The 26,927-nt window shown below is 35.9% G+C and overlaps 2 protein-coding genes and 1 non-coding gene across 5 annotated transcripts in view; 2 read left to right on the top strand and 1 right to left on the bottom strand.

Moving 5' to 3' along the window:
* Nucleotides 1-23,967, top strand: part of LOC120620995 (spidroin-2) — a 53,960-nt gene extending 29,993 nt beyond the window's left edge. The window contains exons 3-4 of the mRNA XM_039886193.1: nt 22,606-22,685; nt 23,128-23,967. The gene's annotated coding sequence lies outside the window, so the exon portion shown is untranslated. The remainder of the gene's footprint in view (nt 1-22,605; nt 22,686-23,127) is intronic.
* Nucleotides 7,458-7,576, top strand: LOC120581378 (5S ribosomal RNA). Its single transcript, XR_005647255.1, has one exon. It is a non-coding gene; the product is annotated as a 5S ribosomal RNA (ribosomal RNA).
* On the bottom strand, nt 9,565-26,808 carry BTF3L4 (basic transcription factor 3 like 4). 3 transcript variants are annotated; one of them, XM_039886222.1, is made up of 7 exons: nt 26,652-26,727; nt 24,619-24,740; nt 23,416-23,482; nt 19,844-19,957; nt 11,454-11,655; nt 10,565-10,624; nt 9,565-10,024 (listed from the first exon to the last, which is right to left on the bottom strand). In XM_039886222.1, exons 3-7 carry the CDS (start codon nt 23,467-23,469, stop codon nt 9,978-9,980), a joined length of 477 nt encoding a protein of 158 aa, XP_039742156.1. In that variant the 5' UTR covers nt 23,470-23,482; nt 24,619-24,740; nt 26,652-26,727; the 3' UTR covers nt 9,565-9,977. The 3 variants fall into 3 exon arrangements, with proteins under 3 accessions (XP_039742156.1, XP_039742147.1, XP_039742165.1); XM_039886213.1 differs by lacking the exon at nt 24,619-24,740 and having other exon boundaries at nt 26,652-26,808; XM_039886231.1 differs by lacking the exons at nt 23,416-23,482; nt 24,619-24,740 and having other exon boundaries at nt 26,652-26,787.
* Between the last annotated feature and the right edge of the window lie 119 nt (nt 26,809-26,927).

The following is a 26,927-nucleotide window of genomic DNA, read 5'->3' as shown; positions in this document are numbered from 1 at the left end:
AGAACACTCCATTTACTGAGGCAACCAGCAATACACTAGTTAGGGAAAGTACCAGCATCACCGAGAGTCTTACAGCCGTTGTTATCTTTAGGTCAAGACTGATGGTAGGAGATGGGCTCCTGAGTAGCAATGGAGATAAGATTGCAGACTCACAGAGACTGGGGGGCAGTACTGAACCATTAGAAGAAGGGTGGACTTACTGTCGAAATGGTAGCCAGAAGGGTGTGGCTGACAGGGATTTTGGGACATGGAGTTCTTAGAGCCAAGATAGATGAACTACCTGTTATATATAACTAAAAGATATCAAAAATGGATGAGCAGACAAAAAGACAAATACTGTGTGATTCTACTTATATGAGGCATCTAATGTAGTCAAATTCATAGAAATAGAGAGTAGAATAGTGGTTGCTGGGGGCTGGAGGGAGGGGAAAGAGGGCGTAATTGAATAGATATAGAGTTTCAGTTTTGCAAGATGAAAATGCTCTGGAGATCTGTTGTACAACAGTGAATATACTTAACACTACTGAACTGTACACTTAAAAATGGTTACGATGATAAGATTTTTTTATCACAATTTAAAATTTAAAAAATAACAATAGGTGAGGAGAAGACTGAGATCAGCTGCCTCCTACTGCAAAGTCAAATCTTTGCTGTTGTCAGACCCGGCTGTCAACTGAAGGAGACCGAGTTCCCTGGAGAAACAATCCTGCAAAACCACAGCAAGTGAATATTGTAGTGATTCCTTCAGTCCTTCCTCAAAGGAGATATATAGCTATTTATTCAGATAACTCTACCCTGGAGTAAGGAAAATACCCAGATCTTTCTAGAGTTGTTGGATACACCTGTTTCCCCTGTTTCTGAATGTATTATTGGAATGGGCATACATAGAAATAACCCTCACATTAGTTTCTTGACCTATGGAATAAGAGCTACTACTAGTAGTAATAAAGGCCAAATGGAAGTCCCTGAAACTTTGTGGCCAAGATAATAAATCAAAAACCTGTCACATTTTAGGGGAACAGCAGAGTTTAGTGCCTCCCTCAAAACTTTAGAGAATGCAGAGCAATGGTCCTTGTCATATTTCCATAATTCATAATTCACCAGTCTAGCCTCTGCAAAAAGTGATAGATCATATCAGATGACAAGTAGACTAATACAAATTTAATTAAGCAGTGGCTCCAACTATACCTGCTATGTCTGATACATCTTTCTAGAGGAGATTAACAGAGCCTCTGGCATGCGATGTGTAGCCATTGATCTGGCAAATGTGTTCTTTTCTATACCCATCTGAAAAGAGAATCACAAAGATGGGCAACAGTATACATTCATAGTCTTGCCCCACTGTCATGTTAATTTACATACTGTATGTCCTAATATAGTCCAAAAGGATAGGAACTGTTTGAATATTTTGCAGAATGTCATATTGGTCCAGTATATCAGTACTATCACATTAATCAGATGTGTTAGGAAGTAAGTGGCAAGTACTCTGGATGCCTTGGTAAGGCATATGCACTCCAGAATGTGGGGGAGAAACTATACCAAGATTCAGAAGCCTAACACATCAATGAAGTTTTTAGGGGTTCAATGATCTGGAGCATTCCAGGACATTTCCTCCGAAGAACAGGCCATTGCACATTACACTTCTTGCCACCAAGACATATATTTGGTAGGCCTCTGGGTTTTGAAATACTGCTGTGACCCATATATCAGCAGATACAGGTTGGTACCTTTGATTGGGACCCAGAGCCAAAAAGGAGTCTGAAATATCAAGGCTGAGGTATGAGCAATGCTTCTGCTTGGGCTATATGAGTTGACAGATCCCATGATGCTTGAACTATCTGGGGTAGGGAACAACACTATGTGAAACCTCTGGCCACTACTTATCTCAAGTATATTTGGTCATTCATGTATTTCTAAATTTAATTGATTCAGGTTTAGCTAATATGTGGTACCAAATGCCAGGCCCTGTCTTGGACACTGAAGACACAAAGATGTAATAAAACCTATTACCTGTGCTTAAGTAGCTCAAAGTCTAATCTTACCCTATTAGTATGCTCTTTGATTCATCCATTTGTCGCCAGTATTTGCTAGGATTCAGGTAGTAACAAAGAGAGGCCAGATGGAGAAAAACTTGCGAACAACTCTATTAACTAAAAATATACTACAAATTGGGCCAAGACCATCATGATTTGAACAAGCCATATTAGTCATGCTTTAATAATAAAATTTCATTTACTGAGTGCCTACTATGTGCCACACAATTCATATACATTTATTTTCCCCAACAATTCTGCAAGGCATTATCATCTCTCACTCTCCACATAGAAAAATTGAGGTTTAGGAAGTTAAATAAATCATCTAAGTCATGGAGTGGAGTGGAGGAGGTAAGATTTGAATGTAAGGCCACTACTAGCACCTCAGATTCTCTTTTACCAATATACCATCCTACCTCATGCTACTGCCATGATCCATAGTAGTCCAAAAATACCTTACTCTATTCCAACTCTTTCATTTAACATTAAATTCCCATTTGTAGCTGTCCAGTGACAGTGAGTTCTTCAGAGCAATCGTTTCATCTATGATCAGGAGATTCTTGTAGAGAAAATTCAAATGTTCTCTCTCTGGGATCATTTAGTTGCAAGGAACTCAAGCTAGCTTAAACAAAAATTAATGGTGGCAGAGGGAGGCGTTTTAAGAACACAAACATCTCACTGGTAGGTTAGCAACCAAGGCACAGAAAAAGGACAGCTAGGTATCATGGAGACAGGAATTTCAAGGCCATTTTATGAGGCTCTTCTCTCTCTAAGGTTGTATAGCCTACCATTTCCACTCCACTTCATTCTTACCAGCTTCCAGTGCTTGCACATGACCCAATATTAGTGCTGTAGCCCCATCCTACTTGGCCTTTAAATTCAAGGGTCCATTATCATCTGACTCTGTCTTTTTTATTTTTAGTAGAAAATTCTCAGAAATTAATGGATTGGCCCAGCTATGGAGTAGATCTTGGATCAGTGTTCTATCCTTGGTCTGACCACCTATGACTGCGGTAGAGTCACCTTGAAAACATGGTTGTCTGTTTTTGAGCTGGATCTGTGGATGTAAAACAATTTTAGAGGAGGTGTGAGCTGGGCTTAATACACTGTGGTAACAACCTTATGTAGAAAACATAAAGATGGAATGAATATCTTCTTCTTGTGTAACACTTAAACAGAGTCCATAGCACTTACCTGGCCCATGGTATGATCTTTTATTTTTTATATTTACCGTTTTCTAACTTTACTAAGTAACATGGAGGCAGAGATTGGCTCCTATCCATCTCTGACCCCTCAGAGCATCTATCCAAGGGCTCTCAATACCACGGCCTTGGGCATAAAACTTGATGCTGGGGTCAACTGTGTCCATAGTGTGATGGGGTACACTTACATACTGTTGGCTGATCTCTTAAATATGGGGTACTAAGAGGCATGCTGACAGTTTTTTCTTTTTATTGTGATAAAATATACATAATATAAAATTTATCATTTTAACCATTGAGTACCCAGTTTAGTAGCATTAAATACATTCATGTTGTACAACCACCACTATCCATCTCCAGAACTTTATCATCATGTCGAACTGAAGCTCTGTACCCACTAAATAATAACTATTTCTCTCTCCTTCTTGCCTTTAGTAATCATTGTTCTGTCTCTATGAATTTGACTATTCTAAGATACCTCATATAAGTGGAATCATACAATATTTGTACTTTTGTGTTTGGCTTATTTCACTAAGCATGTTTTCAGGGTTCATCTTTGTTTTAGCAAGTATCAGAATACTTTTCCTTTTTAAGGCTGAATAATATCCCAATGTATGTATATACAACATTTTATTGATTCCTTCATCTGTTGATAGACATTTGGGTTGTTTCTACTTCTTGGCTATTGTGAATAATGCTGCTATGGACATGGGTGTACAAATATGCTCGAGTCTCTGCTTTTAGTATATATATGCTTTGGGATATACAGCTAGAGGTGGAATTTCTGGATCAGATATTTCTGTTTAATTTTTTGAAGAAGCATTATACTGACTTTCTCAGTGGCTGCACCATTTTATATTCCCACCAACAATGCACAAGGGTTCCAATTTCTCCACATCCTTGCCAACACTTTTTTTTTTTTAAACTATCTTAATTGGTGTGGAATGGTAGCTTATTGCAGTTTTGGTTTGCATTTCCATTTGTGACAATTGAACATCTTTTCATGTGCTTATTAGCTATTTGTATATCTTCTTTGGAGAAATGTCTATTAAGTCTTTTGCTCGTTTTTGAATTAGGTTGTTTTCTGTTATTGACTTGCAGTTATTTATATATTGTGGATATTAATCCTTTATTAGATATATAATTTGCAAATATTTTCTCCCATTTGGTGGGTTGCATTTTTTTCTCTTAATAGTGTCCTTTGCTGCACGTTTTTAATTTTGATGTAGTCCAATTTTTTTTGACATAGTTCTATTTTTTCTTTTGTTGCCTTGGCTTTCGGTGTCATATCCAAGCAATCATTGCCAAATTCAATGTCATAAAGCTTCCTTCTAAGAATTTTAAAGTTTTAGTCTTACATTTAGGCCTTTGATCCATTTTAATTTTTGTTTGTGGTGTAAGGTAATGGTCTAACTTCATTCCTTTACATGTGGATATAGTTTTTCCAGTACCATTTGTTGAAAATACCATCCTTTCCTCCATTGAATGGTCTTGGCACCCTTGTCGAAAATCATTTGACCATACATGTAAGGGTCTGTTTCTGAGATCTCTATTCTATTCCATTAGTCTGTATATCTGTCTTTATGCCACGTTTTGCTTACTGTAGCTTTGTAGTAAAATTTAAAACCAGGAAGCTAGTCCTCCAACTTTGTTGTTCTTTTGCAACTGTTTTGAGTACTTGGGGAACCTTAAAATTCCATGTACAGTTTAGGATGAGTTTTTCTATTTCTACAAAATACTTTTTTGGGGTTTTGGTAGGGATTGCATTGAATCTGTAGATTATTTTGGATAGTATTTACCTCTTAACAAAAGTCTTCCATTCCATGAACATGAGATGTCATTTCATTTATTTATGTTCTTCCAGCAAATGTTTCGTATTTTTCAGTGAACAAGTATTTTGCCTCCTTGATTAAGTATTAATCAAGGAATAAATTCATCACTACCTTGTTCAAATTTATAGAGTATTTTTTTCTTTGACAAGGTATGCCTAAAAGGTGGAAACATTATGAGAAGAAACACTAATGTCAAGGAGATCAACATACGTAACCTAAGAATTTTTGCCCAAATACTGCTATCAAAGATCCTGTCCCAGGTATGCAAAATATCCAATTAAGTTTATAAATCAACTCCTGAATATATACAAAAATTACCAATCCTACTTTAAAAAACAAAACAAACAAAACCTTCAAACTTACCTCCTGAATAATCCTTAAGATAGGTTTGACTTTCAGGCTAATATTGAATGATACTTGATGAAGATATCTGTCTAGAGGCCACAAAAACATAATTTTCATTTCAATAGACATTTGTTGAGTGATATAGGGTGATGTTTAGAGTTTAGACTGTGGAATTTGATAGCTCTAGATTAGAATCCTGGTTCTCCTACCAATCATTTGTGTGACTTTGGGCAACTTTCCTAAACCATTTTTTGTTTTTCCTCTAAAAGTGGGATTATAACATCTGCCCCACTGTACTGTTTGGGAGTTAAATGACTCGTTTCAATAGTAAGTATTCAATAAGTGTTAGCTATTATGATCATAAGTAGACTATGTTGGGCACTATGCTAGATGATAGGGATAAAAGATGTATGACATGCCACCTGCCATCAAGGTGTTCATGACCTAGATGGGAAAAGTATTTTAAAAAATAAAAAACCTTAATATTGTATTATAAAAATATGTGCAAAGGAATGGAAGCTTGAAACAATGGTATTTTTTTTAGCTTTGGTTGTGACAGCTCTTTATTCACTGGTATTGCATCTGAAATAGTTTTTGAAACAATTTTGTCAAAAGTAGTGAAATGATGACTGCCTTCTTTACCAAATATCTTGTGTATTTTGTGGGGCTCAGCAAAACAACTGAAAGTAACTCCCTGGCCTCACCAAGTCTCTGGGCTGTGAGAGAAATAAGGACACATTGGGATCTGGGCTCAGAAGGATATTGTCCATTGGCTAGTGCATGTTAACCCAGATCTTTTGGGTCTTTGTTGCATTGATCATGTACCACAAGTAGTGTGCATTGGCAGCGGCCTGCCTCAAAACCTTGGCTGGGTATGACATGCTCAGATGTGAAATTTAGATAGTTGGGCTCTATCTAAATAGAGTGTACTGGAAGGACTGGGGGAAGTAAATCATAAGGAAGACCAATGAGGAGGCTAAGATAATCCATGCAAACTCTATGTCGCAGAGCAATGCAGGTTGAACTGGAGTGCGGCAATGTAGAATAGAGCTTTGCTATGCCTAGAACCATGAGCTCCTTTTTGCCATGGCTTGGGAGATAAAACACTTTAATGACCTTTCATCTTAATCATTTAGGGAGTTCTAAGGAACGCTGTTTGACTCAGGCACCATTTTACAGAGGAGAAAACTCAGGCTCAGAGAGCAAGGCCATCATTGCACTATTACAGGGGCACTATTCACATTGCATCCTATGAAAATGTTACCCTTGGAACTCCAAAAATATGAACGGTGGCCCCTGGAGTTGTGCACCATGAGCAGCCCTGTTGGAAAGGTGACTGTATGGTAGGTTATGGAATTGACCTCTATCTAAAAACCTGTGCATTTCCTACTATATACCATGCTATTTCTTATTATGACATTTTATTTATGGATATATAGCATACTCAGGGATAAACAATTAAAACAAAGAAACATCTCATTATGGGTTTTCATAAGAACCTAGTAGGCTTCTTAAAATTAATTTAATGGAATCCCCATAAACACTAGTTATTTAACAAATCAAGGTGCTTGATGTATTCTTAAAGTATTATATAATAGGTAGAAATAGGGATAAAACAAATGTAAAGTTCCAACTATTTACTTTGGGCTCCCCCAAAACAGATAAATGAGAATATTTATAAAAACTGAAAGCACTAACCACAAAAATTAAGATGATGAATGAATTTTTTTACAGACATTTTTTGAATCATTCCAAAAACTTAAAGTGAATTTCCCCAGAAAATGCTTCTATAATTATCTTGGCAATAGATAACCTTAGTAAACAGTACTCATTTAGTGACTACTTCACATATTTTTTTAAAAATAAACTATAATTCATATTTATGCCAAGAACAGTACAGTTTACAAAAGTTTTATCCATACTCTTACCTATGCCTACTCACTCTGAAGGCAGGAACACTTCTATGGGTTGAGTCAGGATCTCAATATGCTTTGTCCAGGTAAAGTAGAAGGTATGAAAATTCTTCTTAAAAAAGAATATTGGTTGTCTACAGCCATGCTACCCTGAACAAGCCCAATCCCATCTGATCTTGGAAGCTAACCAGGGTAGGGCCTGGTTAATACTTGGATGGGAGACCACCTAGGAAGACCAGGTGCTGTAGGCATAAAAAATAAAAAAAAATAAGGGATTGTAAGCTGACAAGTTCCTTGCAATCTATGAGGTCAACCAAGGGTTGCCTTGATGAAAAAATTAAAAAAAAATTTTTTTTAATTAAAAAAAGAATAAAAAAGAATGTTGACTTATTGCACACAGGAGAGGCCAGCCATTAAGAGTTGTTGTCAACAGGATAAAAAGAAATATTGACCAGAGTTCCTCTGGGTGGGTAGTTAAAATGTGATCTAAAGGAAAAAAGAGGAAGAAGTATATAACCACACAAAAAGCTTTATGGGTACTGATAAAAACAGGCATCTCTGAAAAGATAAAATCACTTCCTTGAGAATTTTCAGAAATGGGGTTCACAGAACTACAGGAACAGAAGAAATGTTAAGATTTAGAAACATCTCATTTGACAAATGATAGATTTCAGAGTAGTTAGGTGACCTGCTTAGAATCACATAGTTACTGCCAGAGTATGGACTAGTACCCAAGCCTCCTGTCTTCAAGATATGTGCTATTTTTCATTCACTATACTACCTATCTCTTTTATGTCCCCGCCCTCTCTCTGCCTCACAATGTGTCCCTTGGGGACAGTCAGAGGAAAAGATTTCTGGACTATGTAGACCATTTAGAGCTCCTGATCTAACAATGGATGAAACATTATTTCAGATAATGACTGGGCTGAAATTCATTTGGGGGTGAGGAGTTGAGGGCAAATATAAAAGAAGGAAATTCTGTAGACAAAGACAAGCACAAGAGGAAATATTATCCTTTTGTTATTTTATCACTTATTTTATTTTGTAGTTAAGTCCATATATTATATAAAACATAACAGGAAAATGAATAAACTTATAAAATAAATCGAGGTGTTTAGATGAAAAAAACACAAGAGCTTTGTCTTTGTGTCTGTAGATCTCTCAATTTGTTATTGGTCTTGCACTTTAGATATCAAAGATATCTAGCTTGAAACAAAAGTTGATTTGCTGCAAGGTTAAGCCATAGTTAGTTTGATGATGGCCCAGGACATGATAGATTTTCTAAATCTTATTCTTAAATATCGGCTATAACAAATGCTGACATAGCAGAATGCAAGCTTTTATCAGACAGGAGAGAGAAACTTGAATGAATCAATGCAACTTACCTCCAAGTCCTCTGAAAGGAGGTGAAAAATAAATAGTGTTTTACCAGTGTTCTGCCCAAAGCATTACTCTAAGCATGCAGGAGGATGCTGTGAGCAGCTATAATAGTAAGATCCAATCTAGAGGTAGGTTCAAGGCCAAGAGCAGGAGTGTGGTTAAAGAAATCCTCCTGGGGCCAGTAACGTTTCATAGAATGCCCATTTGTGCTGGGGGATGAGTCAATGGCCTATTTTTTTCTGATTCAAAAAGGACACTCTCAACTTCAACCTTGCTGAAAAAGAGGCATTTTGCACCTGCTATTAAGAACAGCTAGGATACAGGATAAGGCTGGCATAAAATTATTTAGCAAGCACATGCTAGCTTTTCCAGTTTGAAATCTACTGAACTATAAAACCAAGGAGGAAATAAAAAGTTGAAGACGGAGCTGTTATTCCTCAAGATGAGGGAATAAAGTCTTACAAAAAGAGGGATTAGGCACTCACGTAACTCAGTATGGAGAACATCCTTCTGAGGCTAGGTGGAAGATGAGGAAGAGCATTACCAAAGGCTGACCGGGCCATTTGGAGACCAAAAGGAGAGGAAAAAGGGCATTTAGGAAGAAAACTAGTAGAAGAAATTCTTCTGGGTCTGACTAGGTAAGTGAGTCTAAGGCAACTGCACCAAAGATATGCTACCCATTTACACCAGCATGAAGCTGGGAAAAATATCTCAAAACCTTTTAAACCCAGAGAAATGTATAAAAAATGTTAACCGAGCAAATTAAAACCAAACCTCCAAGGATAAAAATCTCCTCAGATTTGAAATCCAAGAGACTCACTTTTCATTAATTCTGTACATTCATAGAAAAAAATAAAAGTAACAAATGTAAAGATTTGTTTTATTTCTACTGGGGGAAGGAGGATAAATAGAACTGTTTTCCAATTTGCTCTCCACTGTATACACACATACCCACACGCATACATAAACGTACACACACCAAAAATACCCAAACAAAAAAATGAAACAAAAAGCCAAGAATCAAAAATCAAAATATCCTCAAACTGCAACATTACTTCGTATTTTGACCAAAAGAAGAGATCCTGGGAGGAAGTGCAAAATGCAAAATCAAATGACCGAAAAATGCTGAACAAACAGCATTATTAATATACAAAATATTTATATTACTGAACTAGTAACAGTTGATGTTCTCCGTGTCTGTGAAACTTTGGAACCACATAGCTGATTTGTTAAAATCTAGTCCATGCCAGCTTCCAAAAACCAGAAAAGATTTTAGTTAGCTTCATTCTTTGATGCCTCATCAAAATTTTCCACGAGATCTGAAAAAAAAGTAAATGAATTAAAGATACGAAAAAAAGAGGTAAATAAGATTCCTAACTTCTAACCTCAATAAAACAAAACCACTGCTACTAGAATTAGCCTGAAAATATACAGGACAGAGGAAGAAATGAATTGGTGGCATTTTACTATCAATGCTTCATTTATCTGCTTAAAACAGTAATCCTAAAGGAAATGTTAGTCTTTTTTTGTCTATGCAAACTACTAAGGTAAACAGCATTTTCACATGTTAATTGAAATTCCCACGGAAATGTTTTAATAATAACTATACAAATTTATAATCACAGTGATTCCTTATTAATAAATGCAGGCAGCAGAGCTTTGTGTGACAATTTCTGATCCTAAGTTCTAAGTGGGAGGGCTTTTAAAAGTTCTTTGTTGTTAGCTCATATCCTCATCATTGTGAATCAATTTAAACTCGTGAGCTACCATCAACCAAAAAAAACTGTAAGTCATTATGCATGAATTAAATGAGATAAGCAAAATGCTAAAAATCTTAAAATTAAAGAAATGTCACTAACCTGGAACATCATCATCTTCCTCATCAATATCTTCTGGTTTTGGTGCTTTGCTATCCAACACTATGAAAAGTTTGTTTCAAGGTTAGTCATTGGGAACAAAGATGTCTATAGGCACACTTATACTGTTATATCCTTTTCTCCTGTGTAAATATAATATAGTTTTTCAGAAAAAAGCTAAATATTGTCTAATCTAACGCCATATTTTTTACTTAATACTAAAACCAATAAAACTTTAACTTATTAGATATACGCTAAATATGGCTGGCAATTTCAATGGGCAGTGATGGTAAAATTTATATGCAAAACAGAGTACTTCAGATTAGTTTGAATAAAAAGACATTATAGTTAATTTATTCTCCAAATAATAAAATCAATATTCAAGATTTTTTTCCATCTCTTTTGGTGTAAGAAAGTATACATCTATGTAGCACGAGCACTGAAATAATAGGCTCTGATTTTTAGGGGTGACAAGGCACATTTGTGACCAGAACTATCTTGGAAATTCAGAATATATGGTTGCTGCATCTAGAGTACAATCAACAATATTAAAAATGTAGTTCTGTGGTAACACTATGTTCTTGTTATTAGTCAGAAGTGAGTATCAAATTGACTGTTTATAAAATGTGGCCTGCAGATCCTGGCACTTTCCTTTAGGTAGTAACTCTCAACATTCTATCTTACTACTAAAATGTATCCAAGTATTCCCTATGCCACATTGCATAATTATTAAAGAAACAAATTCAAAAATTTCTGAAGCATACAAGTAACATTATAAAAGTAAAATATACATACATGCAAATCCTTCCAGTATAAAATGAGACACCTTTTAAATCAGTAGGTTCTTTAATTAAGGCAGGGAGGAAAAGAAGTACTAAATTAAAATACCAACCTTGCCGAGGGAACTGTTCAGCTAACTTCCTAAGACTTGTTAAGCTGTCAGCACCAAGTTGACTTAATATTCCAGGAAGCATTTCTGTGATTGGTTTGGCTTCTGCATGACCGGTAATTGCAAAGGTGTTAGCAGAAAGGGAAGCTTGGACTTTGGGATTGTTGAAATGAATAACTGTCCCATCATCTTTAATCATGTTTACCTGTAGATCATGAAAGAAAAATGTACTTCACATATTAGGTACAACTAAAAGTATCTTTTTAAAAACAATTTCACCAATTATGATTTTTTGCTTGGTAGTTATGTAATTCCAAGGTAGTAATTATCTAAGCTAATTATATAAGTAATTATATAAGCTGTGCATATAGGTGGAAGAAGACCCTACCAACAAAGTAAATGGTATAGATGGCACAAATTACTAGAATGGTCAAAGAATCTAAATTTCAAATTCAAAGACTTCTACTACGAGAAAAAATTTCATGCCCACATTTTTAAAAAATGTAATAATCAGCCAATAACTGGCTTCTTAATGAAATGCCCATTATCTTACTCAATTTATACTATCAATACAGACACCATTTGGTGGGTAGCATCTTACTTAGGGGGTGGGTTGTTAATGGGATAAGAGTGTACGGTAAAAATAACCACTGAAAATCCATAAAGAACACTCAGAAATTTAACCAATCAGTTGTTTCATTCCTTTGAACATTTAGTAAACTTAAAGATTTCAACTTGTTCTCATCATGTCATTTTGTAGATTTTGTCAGTTCCTGTAATACTGAAGTATTGCTTCTCAATAACTTTCAATAATCCTTGTAAAATAAATGTCAAAGAAGCTCTCCCACTCAACTTGCCTGTCCACCTGAACATACTTTATTAATTACTGGGAAACCTTTAAAACCATCTTCACATTCTTTCTAAAGCTTTCATCAATATGAACCGACTGTTTCAAGGTTGATTTAATCTATTGCCTGGGACTTACTAAAAAGGTTGAACATGAGCTATTTAAAATGTTATTTTTCTTTCTCGCTTTCTGTGTTTTAGTAGAGTTGAATTTGCATAAGTTAAATGTGTAAATAATGTGATTCCACTATGTAGTTGACTCCACTGGATAAGTTACCTGGGTGGTAACATGCTTATTACATAAAAAGGTTAGGAGAGTTAATTCTTGGCTACTTTAGAAGCATTTCATGATCCATCCAAAAATTGCCCTTGTCACAATCAAGCAGAGATGCTGAGTGTTCTCCATGGTCAGTGGAAGTGGGCTTTTCTTCCTCAGAGGTGATCACCACCACTGATAGCACCAGAAAGGAAGGGGAAGAAAGGGGGTTCTAAATTTCAGGCAAGACCTGGAACACAGAGAAAATAAAGGCAAATCCCCTGGAAAACTTAACTAAACCCCACAAATAATTTCCCCAATTTTTTTCCTGACAAAAATCACTTTCAATTCTCTACCCTCCCCTCTCTGAGCATTGTACTTGAGGTTCTATTATGTATATTACACACAGTAAGCATTCAATCAGCTGTCCCAAACAAATATTGTGAGTTAAAAATACTTTATATTAACTTTAGAAAAAAGATAAATTATAAAGTTCTGAAGATAATTATAGTTAAATTAGAAAAGTTTAATATTAAAGTGGCTAAAAATCTTGGAGAGGAACAGCTTGAGAAGGAGGCAGTGTAGTAGATATGAAATCAGATGTTGCTCTGGATCTATCCTAGAATCACATAATTTTAGTCTGGGAAAAGAATAAAGACACAGTAGGACTATATTTTCCAAATCAAGACCAAACCATATAATTTAATAAAGGATTTGTACAATACTTCCAGGTATGAAAAGAGTCTCAAATATTGGAATTTGAGATTTTTAAATTTCACAGACGTTCAAATCACAGATTTGAGATCAATATTATACCAAAAAAGTCAGGCCGCATATTTGTCTTTTGTTGGTTTTTTTTTTCTTGCCCATGTTATTTGCTGAACTTAGAGGTCTTCTAGTTCAAATCTGTTGTTAAAGAAATGAATACTAAAGACAAGAGCTCTTGGTTAAGCAACATACTCAAGGACAAATAGCTGGTTATGTGTAAACCCAGAACACAAACCTGGGTTTCACAACTTTGTTTGGTTTCCTTCTTACAATGTCATTCGTATTCTTAAAACATTTATTTGCCTATAAAAATTCAATTCTGTGGCCCCATGAAAGCTTGCTAGAGAATTATTTATCTCAGAATATAGGCTAAAAGGAGAATGCAAAAGAAAAACAGCACAGATATGTGGATATATATATATCTTCCTGGCTACAAAATAAATAAGAGGCTAACACGGAGCCAAAAGGAACAAATTCATGAATTTTCCTTCTGTTCAAGCTTCTTTTTCAAGGCCTAAATGTTAAGTTACATTTTATGTCCTGATGTTGGTCTTTGTAGTATGAAATATGCTCTTTGAGTTTAGTGTGAAAAGCAAGATGAATTCCATCTCAGACTGTGAAATAGAAATAAATGTATTAAATTGTTTTAAATGGGGTTGTATAAAAGATGTAGCTTCATGAATAAAAAGGTCCAGAAAGGGGTAGAGAGTTTAATTTTAGAATAGACAATGAAATAGTAGAAGTTTAAAGGCCAGAATATTTCATGTCAATCTAACATTCCTTCCTCTCTACTGAGCAAATGACATGGTTATATAAAGCTCCTAGACACAAGCTATTAGAAACTATCAAATGATGAATTGTTGGGCTACTCATTTAAGACTCTTCTACTCTTTTAGAGGCAAAAGGGATAAGGAATTTGTTAAATTCACAAAGCAAATTTGTGTACATTTTATAGAGAGAATTCAGTTATTCTAGTGATTTTGCTTATGTTTGGTCTAAATAAGTCATATATTCTTAGATGGTATAAGGACAAGGAGCAGACAAGTAAACAAAGACTATTTAAACCAGCTATTATACTGGCATTCAGGTCCCCTTTTCAATCAGTCAAACAGCCCCTTTATGTCAAAACGTTTTTCCACTTAACAGGTAATTGAAAGTAAGGATGCTACTTGAGCAATTGGAGGAGGCATTTTTGAAAACCCAGTACAAAACAGCAGATGCCCTTGCTCTTATTTTTTGTTCTAACAATACTGACATGTCTTGTAGTTACCAGAAAGTATTTTGTCCTCTCATGCCTAGTGCATTTAGACATGCAGTTTTCACTGTTTAGAAGAACCTTTTCCTGCTTCTCCACCTTGCAAATTCCCATTTATCCAAGTCCTGGGTCAGATGCTTCTTTCTCTGTGAAAACTTAAGGCTTATAAACCTTCTGCGCTTCATGCGATTTACAATTAAATATAATTGTTGTAGTATAATTGTATTTACAAGAAGGTAAACTTCTTGAGGTCAGAGACCACACGATACTAGACATAGTATCCCCCAGGTGTCCAGCACGTAAGTCACTCAAATTTGCTGAATGAAAGGACACCTCCTATACAATTTATTCTAAAGTCATGGATACTATCAGACCTCAACTCCAAAATGCTAGATGAGGGGTCACCTCACAGTTTAGAAACATCACCAGTAATGCTCCCATTGAAGATGCCCAGAACTTTCTGGGGTATATCTTTGGCCTGACTTTTCCTATAGTTCTGAGCTTTCAGAATTAGCCCAACTGTCCTACAGAATTTAGGGCCAATTTAAGTCATTTGAGGCAACTGCTGGGTGGCACCATCATGTTGCTATCAAAACTTAAAAAAACCCTGCTTTTGCTAGCCTGTGAGTCAGGCACACACATTAATCACAGCAGCCTTCTATCTGGCAAATCTGAAGCTTTAGTTCTACACAGCAGTAAGTTTTTATGGCTATAGGAGGCTTGCAGTTATACTTGACTCCATAGCTCTTGCTGACAACTACCTTCTCAGTTCAGAGAGGTTTAAATTTTTGTGATTTTTTTTTTGTATCCCCACTAGGCCAGGTAGCTGCAGTTCTGAGAGTTGACAGTTGTCTTAAAATCAATTTACTGCCACTGCTTCCTATATGTAGTGGCACCTTAAATGTTTATCAGAAAATTCATTTTTTCTTGCCTTCCTCCTATATCTTAATGGAGTGAAATAATAGACATTTTAAGAATAAGGCACATAACTATCTGCGGTTTTGTGAGGCTAAGGGATATCATATTTTGGATTATGGGCTTTGCACATATTCCCATAAGTCAGTATCTTTCTCAATCAATCCTTCTAAGCTCAGCACCTGCTTATTTCTAAAGGCTAGTATAAAGTATAACCTATTATCATTGATATAAGCTAACACTAAGAACTGTCATTACACTATATGATATGCTGGGATCATTTTCTCTTATACTCTGGTGGCAAGAGCCTGATGAGATGAATTCTCTACAGCTATGCTGTAGATAGTGTAAAATGGCATACCTTTCTGAAAAGCAATTTGGCAATATGGACGAAGAGTTCTAAAAATGTTCACGCTCTTTCAGCTGCATTTCTAAGAATCTATCTGAAGGAAGTCAGAGATGAAGGTAACTATTTATATACATAAAAGTCCAACATGTGATTCTTTTATTATCAAAGCATTACAATGTATAATAAAGACATGTTAAATTATGGTTATATGATATATTGGAATATACGTAGCCATCTAGACAGATGATTAAGAATATTTTAACAATATGAAACAATTTTTATAACATGCTATTTGGGGGGAAAAAAGGTTCCAAATTGTATATCTAGCTAGTCTCAGATATGTTTATGTACATATATAAAAATATATGCATACAAAAATGGGAAAGAAATAAAAGACAGTAGTTATTTCTGGGTAATGGTATTATGATTCAATGTTTGTATCTTCTTCATAATTTCTACATACCCTAATTTTCTACAATGACAATATACTTTTATATTGAGGGAGGTAAAAATTCTTTTAAAACAAAAGATGTTCATCAACAGATGAATGGATAAAATGTGGTATTATCCATACAATGGAATATTATTCAACTATGAAAGGAGTGAAGTTGATACATGCTACAACATGGATTAACCTTGAAAACACTATGCTAAGTTAAGTAAGCTGACATGGAAGGACAAATATTATATGATTCAACTTATACAAAATATCACAATAGGCAAATCCACAGAGACAGATAGTAGGTCAGACATTATTTGGGCTGAGGGAGAGGGAAACAGGGAGTTACTGCCTAAAGGGCATAGAGTTTCTGTTTGGGATGAAAAATTTCGGAAATAGATAATGGTGGTGGTGGTTTTACAATATTGTGGTGATATATATATATATATATATATATATATATATATATATATATATATATTGTGTGATATATATATATATATATATATATATATATATATATATATATATATATATATATCACCACAATAAAAAATATAGTAAAAAAAAAAAAAGGGCAGGAAATTACAAGATAAAGTGAGACTGGTTTGGAATAAGGTGGATGGGTCATAATGTTTCCCTTTTACTTTTCTATACTCAGCTGTCCACCCATCAGCACTTGAGGCTCTAGTTGGAGGAAGAAGGAACTGTGGTAAGAGTTAACCAGTAACTTTAGGTGCCCTTTCTGTACAAGTGGTTCAGGAAAAATAACCAGGAAAAGGAAAATATAAAACTTAGGTGTACGATTACAAAATTTACATTCCTAGCCCTAAGCTTTCTTCTGAGCTCCAGCTCCCTACAGCTAACTTCTTGCAGAATAATTCCTCCTAATCAGTATCTCAAACTTAAAAGGCTCAAGACATCTCAACATAGGAGTCGGCATGCTATAAATAATAAATAAAAATGGTTCCTGTTGTCAAGACTCTTATAATCTACTGAAAACAGACTATTTGGTTAATAAGTAACCATTATACTCCACAATATGAGGTTGTAATAATAAATGTATTATAGCAGAGCAATTTAAGCTAAGGGCAGTGTAAGTACAGAGAAAGGATTAATTATGCTTGGAAAGACAGGGAAGGTTTCATAGAGGCAGAATTATATCCTAGTTAAGAGAGAAGCTGTCCTCTGAATATAATAGTAAAATTCTATGCAGCAACTAGGCCATATGAATCAGAGATTCAGATTTTGGGTGACATTTCACCAAATAACTTATAAAATCAATTGTTTCTGAGAAATGGAACAGTTCCTATTATTGATTCATGTTATCGGGGAAGAAAGGTGACAGCAGTCACTATATCCAACTAGATTACTAAATAAGCACATCCAAATATCTTCAAATGCACAGAACATAAAACATTTCCAGAAATTCAGTCCTGGGTTATACTCTTGGAATGCACCTAGGAATTCCTTCCTAAAACCTGGTCATTTACTTGATTTTGTATTGAAACAGTCTCTGAGACTCCCCTGCCCATTACTTTGACAGCTTTGGATTTATCTGTCTTTGGTAATATGTAAAAGAAACCTACATATATTATAACTATTACACCAAATCAACAAACTATTGAATAAATAAAAGATCAGAGAATCTTGTCTCAATCCAAACAGTCCTTCAGTTTTTAAAGTTTCTGAAGAGGACATAAATTAAACGTTGGGAGGGGGGAAAAATCACCAATACTGAAAGTAAGATTAGAACTTGGCAAAGTCCATTCAACAAATTTTTGAAACCCACCACTGATCTCCCTGCTCCACACGCACCAAACTGAGTAATTTCTACTTTTTTGATGTTTTGAAGGTCTAAGTACAGAAAACGTAGTAATATTATTTGGCAATGGTGTTTTCTCTTTTCAAAAGTTTTTACCTGCTTTTCTTAAACTGCCAAAAAATAAAAAGATAGTATATTCTTCAGAGTTCAGTACTTTGAAACAAGTTTAAAATATCCCAAATTAAAAAAAAATTATAATTAATGTTATTTCATCTAAGATATTTTTTCACATCTTGTTTATGAAAATTGTACGTTTTCATGTATACATTTAATGCAAATTTCTTTTTCCCCCTCCTAATAGCTGTTTTTAAATCAAGTATGTGTCATCACTTTCTTTAAAAAAATTGAAGAAAAATTTTACTTTAGAGTAATATTAAATATGCTTGAAGCAAGCCAGATTATAAATAGCATACTAGATATTCCTAAACAAAATTATTTTAGATCTGCAAAGCATTATATAAAGTAGAAATATCTTAGTTCTCAAAAACCATTTTAGAAAGAGAGAAAGAAAAATAAAAATTCTCCCTATCTAATTTTACAGCTGTGACTTTGCATTGTTAATGATCTTATGCATATTTCCTCTGGACAACTAGTTGGTGAGGGTTGGAAGACAGCATATACAGGGAGACACTCAATGAGAGTGTGTACTTGCCTATAATGTACCATTTTCTGTGTAATGTTCAGGAGCTATGACTCCTCAAAAACTTAAACCTGTAATGGCAATACTAACAAAAAGAAATTCATAATTCAGTTTAATAAATGTCATAATAAAAGTAAATACAGGGCATTATGAGGCACATAGGAAAGGCACCTAACCCTTCTTTGCAAAAATGTGTGTGTGTGCTACCAGGAATGCTTGAGAGGAAATAACATCTGCGTTAAGATCTGAAAAAGGAAAAAGATCTGAAAAAGCAATGTCCATGGAAACACTGATGGGGATTTCTTTAATCTATAATGTAAATAATGAATTCTGTATGGCAGGTGTTCAATAATACAAGACATAAAGCAGGCAAGTACTTCCTCTTTCTTTGGTGAGGTGGTACCACAAATAGTATTGATAATTCAATCTAACTTACGGCAGTGAAAATTTAAACATTGGTAACTATCAGAAATAGGATCTTTAGGCAGAAGTGGATCTATATGGTAAAAGATCACAAATAGTTAATGTTATAATTGTTCTTGTGTCTTTTGAAATAACATCAACATTTGACTTCATGTTTGAGAATAGTAGTACCATCAAAATATAATAAAATGATTTTTTAAAAATTTAACCAAATATTTTTGAGAGAGGACTAGTAAGAAATCCAATCCATGGAAAGCTATTGCTAGAGCTTCTTGGCTGAGGTAATAATTAGAAAGACTTTGTAGAGTAGAATAGTGGGAAAATGGGAAAAAAAAGTCCACCTTTTTTGAAGAAATCTTGGAGTTTATTTCTATATTATTTAAAATAGTCTTTTATTTTACATTAAAATTCAAGATCAGTTCCATAATTTTGTCACACGTGAAAAACTTTCAGTCTGAAAACTATGATGAATTCTTTAACTGTCTACTAAAATCATTTTTTGGTCAATCATCCAATTTTATACAGTAAGCAAATTCAACAGCTATAGTCCACCAAGACATCTAAGTGACAATATCGGATTCTTCTAAACTGCTGTTTTACGTTTGAAAAGTGTAAATAATTATTTGTGAATATGCTTTTTTGTCCGCATAATTTAACAGTTTACAAAGTGATCATACCTCTTCGATACCAGCTATGTTATTCACAGCCAGTTTTTTTAGAGAACTCTGAAGTTTTTTGTCATCAGCTGTCGCTGTTCTATGTACCACCTTCTTCTTTCTGCGAGCTGTACCCTGAAAAATAATTGAACAGAAGGGTTTAGCATGGCTTGCATCTGGCAACTGTAATCACATGTCTTCCTATCCACAGTACTCTAACTAAAACCCACATAAATTGCTGACTTAATAGTAATGATTAGTAAGACTGGTCAGAGTTGTATTTGTCAGCCTAATCCAGATTTTTGAAGGTCAGTTCTAGCCAGTTATTTTATCCAATACCTAGCCTTTATCATTTCAATATATTTTCAAAAGTTTTCTAATAAAAAATAATTTATAACTTCACAGCAATTTAGTGTGCTTTATAACAACTTTCAAACATTATAAGGGATGGTTTTTTTTTTTAAACAGTACCTACCATCCCCTGACAATAAAATCTAAAGATATTCTAAAACTTTGGAGATTATGACATAATTAAGAATCAGATGCCTACTATGTGAGTGTTCTAGAGCCTAGAATCCAGTAATGAAAAAGATCAAGTTCTTTCTTCAAAGGGCTTACATTACAGTGAGAGAGAAAAGTCAATAAATATGTAAACAAATTAGATCATTTCAAATGGGGCAACAGTATTAAGAAAAAAAATAATAACAATGATAAAGAGTATTAGGTGAGAGCCAAGCACTACTTTATTAGAATGTTCAGGGAAGGTCCCTCTGAAGAGATGACATGAGCTGAGACCCATGGGAAGATCTAGGGGAAGAGTGATCCAAGCAGAATGAAACAAGAGTGAACCTACTGTGTCTCCAGAGAGAAAGTAGGCCAGTATGGCTAGAACAGGGTAAACAATGAGAGAGGAGGAGGAAACTGAAATCAGAAAGATAGGCAAGGGCCAGGTCATGTAGCCTAGAATGCCATAGGCAGGAGTTGGATTTTATTCCCATTGCAATAGGAAGCCATTGGAGGGTTTTAAGCATAGAGATGACTTGATCTGATTTCTGATTTTAAAAGATGACTGAGGTTGCTGTGAAAAATGAACTATAATGAGATCAATCAGGAAGCTACTATACCAGTCCTGATGACATGAGGGCTGTGGCAGTGGAGATGGGGAGACTTCATAATATCAGAAGAACAAACATGATTGGATGCAGGATATGTGGAAAAAGGGAATCCAGAATGATGCTTAGAATTGGCCTGAGTAAAGACGTTGAAAAAATATACTATTTGCTGAGATAGAAAAAGCCTATTTCTAAATGGATATTTTGAAACTCTAAATATATTTTTCCACTGAACAACTATTTAAAATAATGGATAAAATTCCTGGGCCAATTTACAAAAATGAAACCTAAAGCAGAACTGAAACACTAACAAAAGCAGCCTAAGTCTTAAAGGCTAAACCTTTTTTGAGACCTGGCAGGAGTAAAGAGAGAAAAAATGGAGATTTCTGTCTCTGGGCAGCTCCTGCAGTAGTACTCAGCCTTACTGGGGGTAGACAGAGGCTTCAGTTTCAGCAACTCTAGCGGGGGTGGGGGTGAGAGAGGGAAGAGCTCTGTCAGTAGCAGCAGAGGTTTAACGAAATTGTTTCTGAAGTATGGATTAAAAGTGACTATTTACATGGACGGTCATTTATTTGGGAATGTTCCTTACTTAGGGATAGCTCAATTGCTTGCTGGATACATCAATTCAAATGATCCTCAAACACTTCAAATTTCAACATGTCTATAAGCTTATCAGTCTACCAAACTATTCGTCCTATATTCCTAAGTTTTGTAGCTGGCAGTACCACCATATATTCAGTCTCTAAAGCCAGAAATATGGAGGTCATCTCAGACTCTTTTCTCTCTCCTTCATCTCCCATATTCCATCAGTCAATTCCAACTCAGAAATCTGTGTCCCACATATTATGGCAATAGCCTCTCAATTTTCTCCTCTATGCAAACTTCTATTTAATTTCATTTTCAACATTGCCAGCAGTTACTTTTCTAGAATGACTGTTACTTCCTCCTTAAAATCTTTCAATAGTTGCCCCTTGCCTATAGGATAAAAGCCTAAACTCCTAGTATGGCATATAAGGCTATAATACAACCCCAAATTACCTGGTTTCCTACCATTCTTTATTCATTATATACTCTAAACTATAGCTATACCAAAGTAAAGCAAACCATTCCATTTAAGCACCATGTTATCTCAGCATCCTTTGTGCCTTTTCATGTATGAGAATGAGTCCCTTTCCAACCTACCTTTACCCTCTCACCTGTCTACCTGGTGATAAATCCTTATTCTCCAAATCTCAGCTCAGTGATGACTTTTTTGTCTCCTCTACGCCAAGAACACCTTGTACTTCATTTTTTAAATTTACTATTCTGTAGTGTGAGTGCAAGCATGTCTCTCTTTCAAGCTGGGTCAAGAGCAGGAAACCTTGACTTGTTTATCTGCTATGTGCTTGGCACACAGTAGGTGCTCAACAAATTAGTTAAATGAATGAATGTGCCAACTACCTCGTTTAAAATATATATAATAGTGATGTGCTGTATCAAGCTCTTCAGGTATATTCTATGGTCCCTAGTTTTTGCACTGGTACATTATAGTATATTTGATGCTACAATGCGACTACTTTAGTTACATGAATGTGTTACTATGATTCTAATGTCATATAACAGTATCACTATGAAAGAAGAAGAAAGTACTAGTCATTACTTCTCTTTACCCTCTCCTGTCCCCATCACCAGGCGCTGTGGTTATCATCAAAGAAAATGACACAATGGAGCTGCTACATAGTGTCCTACCTACCCCTCTCCCCAAATCTGAGGTAAGCACTATTCTTGCTTTTCCTTTTGCAAAGGCTGTATTGGGCAGAGATAAGGGTAGAATATTCTCCTTGAACCTAGGGCCAGAGCTAAAGGGAATCAAAGATTTTGGTGCTCAGAAGGAGCTCTTCCTCAGGCTTCAAAATAGAATAAGAATGCTCATGTTCATATAGAAAGGAATTTGGGAGGAAAACCTAGCAATGAACATGTACCATCAGCTTGAGCATCTCCAATTAAACCATTTATAAACCTAACTGTAGCAGTAAGTGCATCCAGTCAAGAAGAGGTAACCTTAACATTTGGAATGCCCTGCAGGTGAGTCTAACATAATAATAGCTATTATTTATTAAGTATCTACTCTGTGCCAGCCACCATGTCAGGTATTTTATAAATAGTACTCTAATCTTTAGAAGCATCTTATGTAGGATTACTTCTGTTTTGCAGATGTGAAAACGGAAGTTTTACAAGGGTGGATAACTTGTTCATGTCACATAACTACCAGAAGTTAAGAGGCTTCAAACAAAGGTGGCTATTTTCATTGCACCATTAGAGAGTGAAGTCTTCTAGTTTTCTATTTTAGACTCAGACAAGTTATTTTCAAATTGGAATGTGGTTTGATCTGGATTATTGAAAAGATTTTAGATTGTCAATGACCACAAATCCAAAATAATAATAACAATTCTATCTGATAATAATACATTCGCCTATCAATTTTTCTTACGCCACACTCACCTTGCCCCCTATCCGGACCTGAGCCTGAAGTTTGGCTAACTTTTCTTGATTCATGCTGTTGGTAAATCTAGGGGGGGAAAAACAGATTTGTTAAAGTCACTGTTTACCAAAATAAAATAACTGTTTATGCAACAGTACCTTCTGGCTCACTGAGCTTATAGTATTTATCACCACCATGATCATTTTAATACTGTCTATATGCTTAATAAATATTAATAACTTTTCTAGCTTCATAAACCAGACATTAAAAGAACCAAATTAAATAATACCACAAGGGAGTCAAATATACAAATAGAAAATAGAATGAGATTCAAAGTTACCTATTTGAAGATCCCTTCCTAAAAGCATAATTTGGTACTCTGGCATTCAGTAAAACCTAATCCATTATAAATTCTCTGTAGGCAGGCCAGTTTTTCCCTCAAAAACCTCTACAGCAGAGAGCTGTTACTAAATGTTATTAGCCCAACCTTTAAGTAGACTTTTTTCTCCCAAAACACATTCTGTATTTGTAAATCATAAATAGAAGACCAAAAAAAAAAAAAAAAAAAAAAAGACAAATTCAACAATAGGCCATCTAGCTGTCAAGATATGAGTTAGTCATGTCCTCTATTCAAGGTCAGATGATATGTTAATAATAGGGAAACAGCCCAGATTTTCAGACGTTCAGCACTTCTGCACTTTCCACAGAGTTCATTCAATACCTTGCACTGATATAGTATATCATACTTGTTAAGATATTCTTGCATACAGGGTAAAAACCTCACTGCACAATTTGACAAAAACATATCTCTGCTATATAATACTAAATTTTCTAGAGGGCAGTGGGGAGAAGGCAAGGAGAGTGTTAAATATAAGCCTTTTAAGGCTAATCTTAATTTTGAAAATTCTGAGAACATATTAAGTCATGAATTCTAGTCTGGTAATTTTTACTAAGGGAGAAAAGTCCTTACATTTATAATGGGTCATAAAATTCCATAGTCTATATACAAAAAGAAGCCAATGTCTTGTTTTACTTGTTCTGTGGATCAACAGATCATTACTGATATGTGAGAGATGGAATAAAGGAAAAGGTGGTTAGCAAACCTTTTTTTGGCCAATTCTCTAACCTCTTTATAATCATTCAGATGAAAAAAGATTAAATAGAATCAAAGATTATATAAGTACTAAACATTCTGTATTCTGACACCATACTTAGGCACTAACCTGTATATATCTCTGCTTTAAGGCCACATAAAGTCCAGTTCTCAAATAACATTGAGAATTTATGATTCCTTAATCTTCGCTCAGCACTCTATCACAATGCTCAAGCAGCTAAAAACACTCTTCTAGGAGGAAATGTGATTACAGTAAAAAACCAGTAGTCTTAGGTGTGTACCAATGTCAACTTGCCATAGACTTAAATTTGCTTATGTAAATCCCAATTTCTACACTTAATATTCACAGAAAAGGACCAATATTCACTTTTCTCAAAGGAATTGACCATAAAGGTGTAATGAACTAACAAAAAGCCTAAGGACTTTTTTTTTTGGTTTTTGGGTTTTTTTTACAAAATAGAGACTAAGTGAAAATACTAGAACTAGATACAGGGTAAACCTTTTGGGACTCTTCTGCATTTTGAGGTGACAATCCCTGAGAAAAGATGGAAGAGAAGAGGCGAAATCAAGATAGACTCCTGACTTCTTTAAAAACAAATGCAACAAAGTTAACTTTTTATATCAATGCGCAGATGAAAGAACAGATTCCATTACAGGTAATCAAGACAACAAGACAACAGAGAACTCGTTCCCAAAGAGTATCTCAGAGAAAAAGAATTTTAGCTAGGTTCGAAACTCAATGGGGTAGGGGAGGAAGAAGGGTGGTCCTTTGACTACTAATCCTGTTGGGGTGTGTAGAATTCAAGTAGGAAAGAGGATTAGATTCTATAAGAGAAGATATATCAAGCTCAGAATATGGACTAAACCGTAAAGATCACCTGCTTTAATTCCCTATTCCTCAGCCAACCTGTACTTTACTGTCCTGTATGTGAGGCCATCTCAAATACCTGCAAGCAGCAGCAAGGTATAAATTATAAACAAATAAAAGTTTATTTCTCTCCCAATTAATAGATTTACCAATGGGGGCCTAGAAGGAAGTCACTTCCTAGGACTAAAATGGAGAATTAACTTCCTAAGGCTATATGATTAATGAGTTCTTCCCTGGGGATCCTAGAATCTTTCAGCCCTTCCCTCAAGGACTCAAGAAAGGGTGTAAATAATGAAGTTTTAATCAATATTTACTGAGTGCCTAAATTCCAAGGATTATGTTAGGCACTTTCTCACATACATCGTTTACACAGATGAAATAATTTCAACTTTTAGTCCTGACTTTTTTATTATGTGGGGTTTCTCTAAGGAGAAACACGGGCTTTGGAATCAGAAGGATCAAGGTTCAATCACTGAGGGTTTCGGAAAGGTATTTTACTTCTCTGAACTTGTGTTCCTTATTAGAAAAGGTTTAACACCACGTACTTCTCAGGGTTGTTTTAAGGGTTAAAGGTTAAGTTATCAAGCACAGGGTATATAGCTCGCAGTAGATACTTAAAAACTGGCAACTATTGTTACCACTTATGAGGGGACATCTATGGTATAGTGAAAGAACGTGGGAACGGAAGTGGAAACCGCCATTCACTAGTAACACTGTGCCTGTCGGTCAATTATCAATTTCCTGACAGCCTACTAAGCATCAAGCAGTGTGATGGGGCTATGAAGATGGGCAAGACAACGTCCCAGAGTGCGAGACCAACTTGTAAACAAATACTGCCATTTCGAGGTGAAGAGCACTGCAACATAATTTGGCCCCAAGCGCTAGGGCCTGGGGGCTGCGAACCTCTGTTTCCCTGTTTGTAGGGAAGGATCAAATGAGATGACAACAGACAAGCTGTATAAAGCTCAAAGCTCACAGCATTGCTGTTGTGAATATTGACGAGTAACAGGACAGAGGCGGGGACGGGATCTGGGTGGCAACAGCGCGGGCCCGCTCGCCCCCACAAGGGGCGGTGGTGCTGGGGACTTTCCCTCAGGTGCCGACCCCCAGCTGCGCCGCCGGTAACCGACAGGCTAGCCGCCTCCGCCCCCACTTGGCACGCCACGGCGGAAGTGGCAGCCCGAGCGGTTAGCGGGTGTCGGAAGAAGAGGGCGGGGGGAGACCGTGCGCAGCGGCATATGGCCTTGAAGTGGCGGGACCGCCGGGGGTCTCACCTGAAGCAGGGAGGGTCCTCCAACACCAGCACGCGGCAAGAGCAAGATGGCTGCCTCAGTCGAGACAGAGAAAGACGACGGCAGCGGCGGCGGCGGGAGCAGTACCCACGTGACACAGCCGGCCCTCACTAGAGCAGCCTATCCAGGGAGAGCATTCGCGAACTACAAAGCCCAGCGTGCTCTGTGCCTCCCACTAGAAAGCCGGCAGGTGCAGGTGGCCGCGCTGCATTCTGGAGCTTGCAGTCTTCCGAGTGTCCCATTGTGTCCGTGCCTATA

Source organism: Pteropus medius, unplaced genomic scaffold (assembly GCF_902729225.1).
Source record: "Pteropus medius unplaced genomic scaffold, Ma_sr-lr_union100, whole genome shotgun sequence".
Classification (NCBI taxonomy): domain Eukaryota; kingdom Metazoa; phylum Chordata; class Mammalia; order Chiroptera; family Pteropodidae; genus Pteropus; species Pteropus medius.
The sequence above is the reverse complement of the archived record's forward strand: the minus strand, read 5'-3'. Positions and strand labels throughout refer to the sequence as shown.

Coding starts and splice junctions, on each gene's coding strand:
- BTF3L4 (XM_039886213.1), bottom strand. CDS start 23,469: ATGAATCAAGAAAAGTTAGCCAAACTTCAGGCTCAGGTCCGGATAGGG. Junction 11,656..19,843: donor ACATAGCTGGTATCGAAGAG/GTATGATCACTT, acceptor CATGATCTACAG/GTAAACATGATTAAAGATGA. Junction 10,625..11,453: donor TGAACAGTTCCCTCGGCAAG/GTTGGTATTTTA, acceptor AACTTTTCATAG/TGTTGGATAGCAAAGCACCA.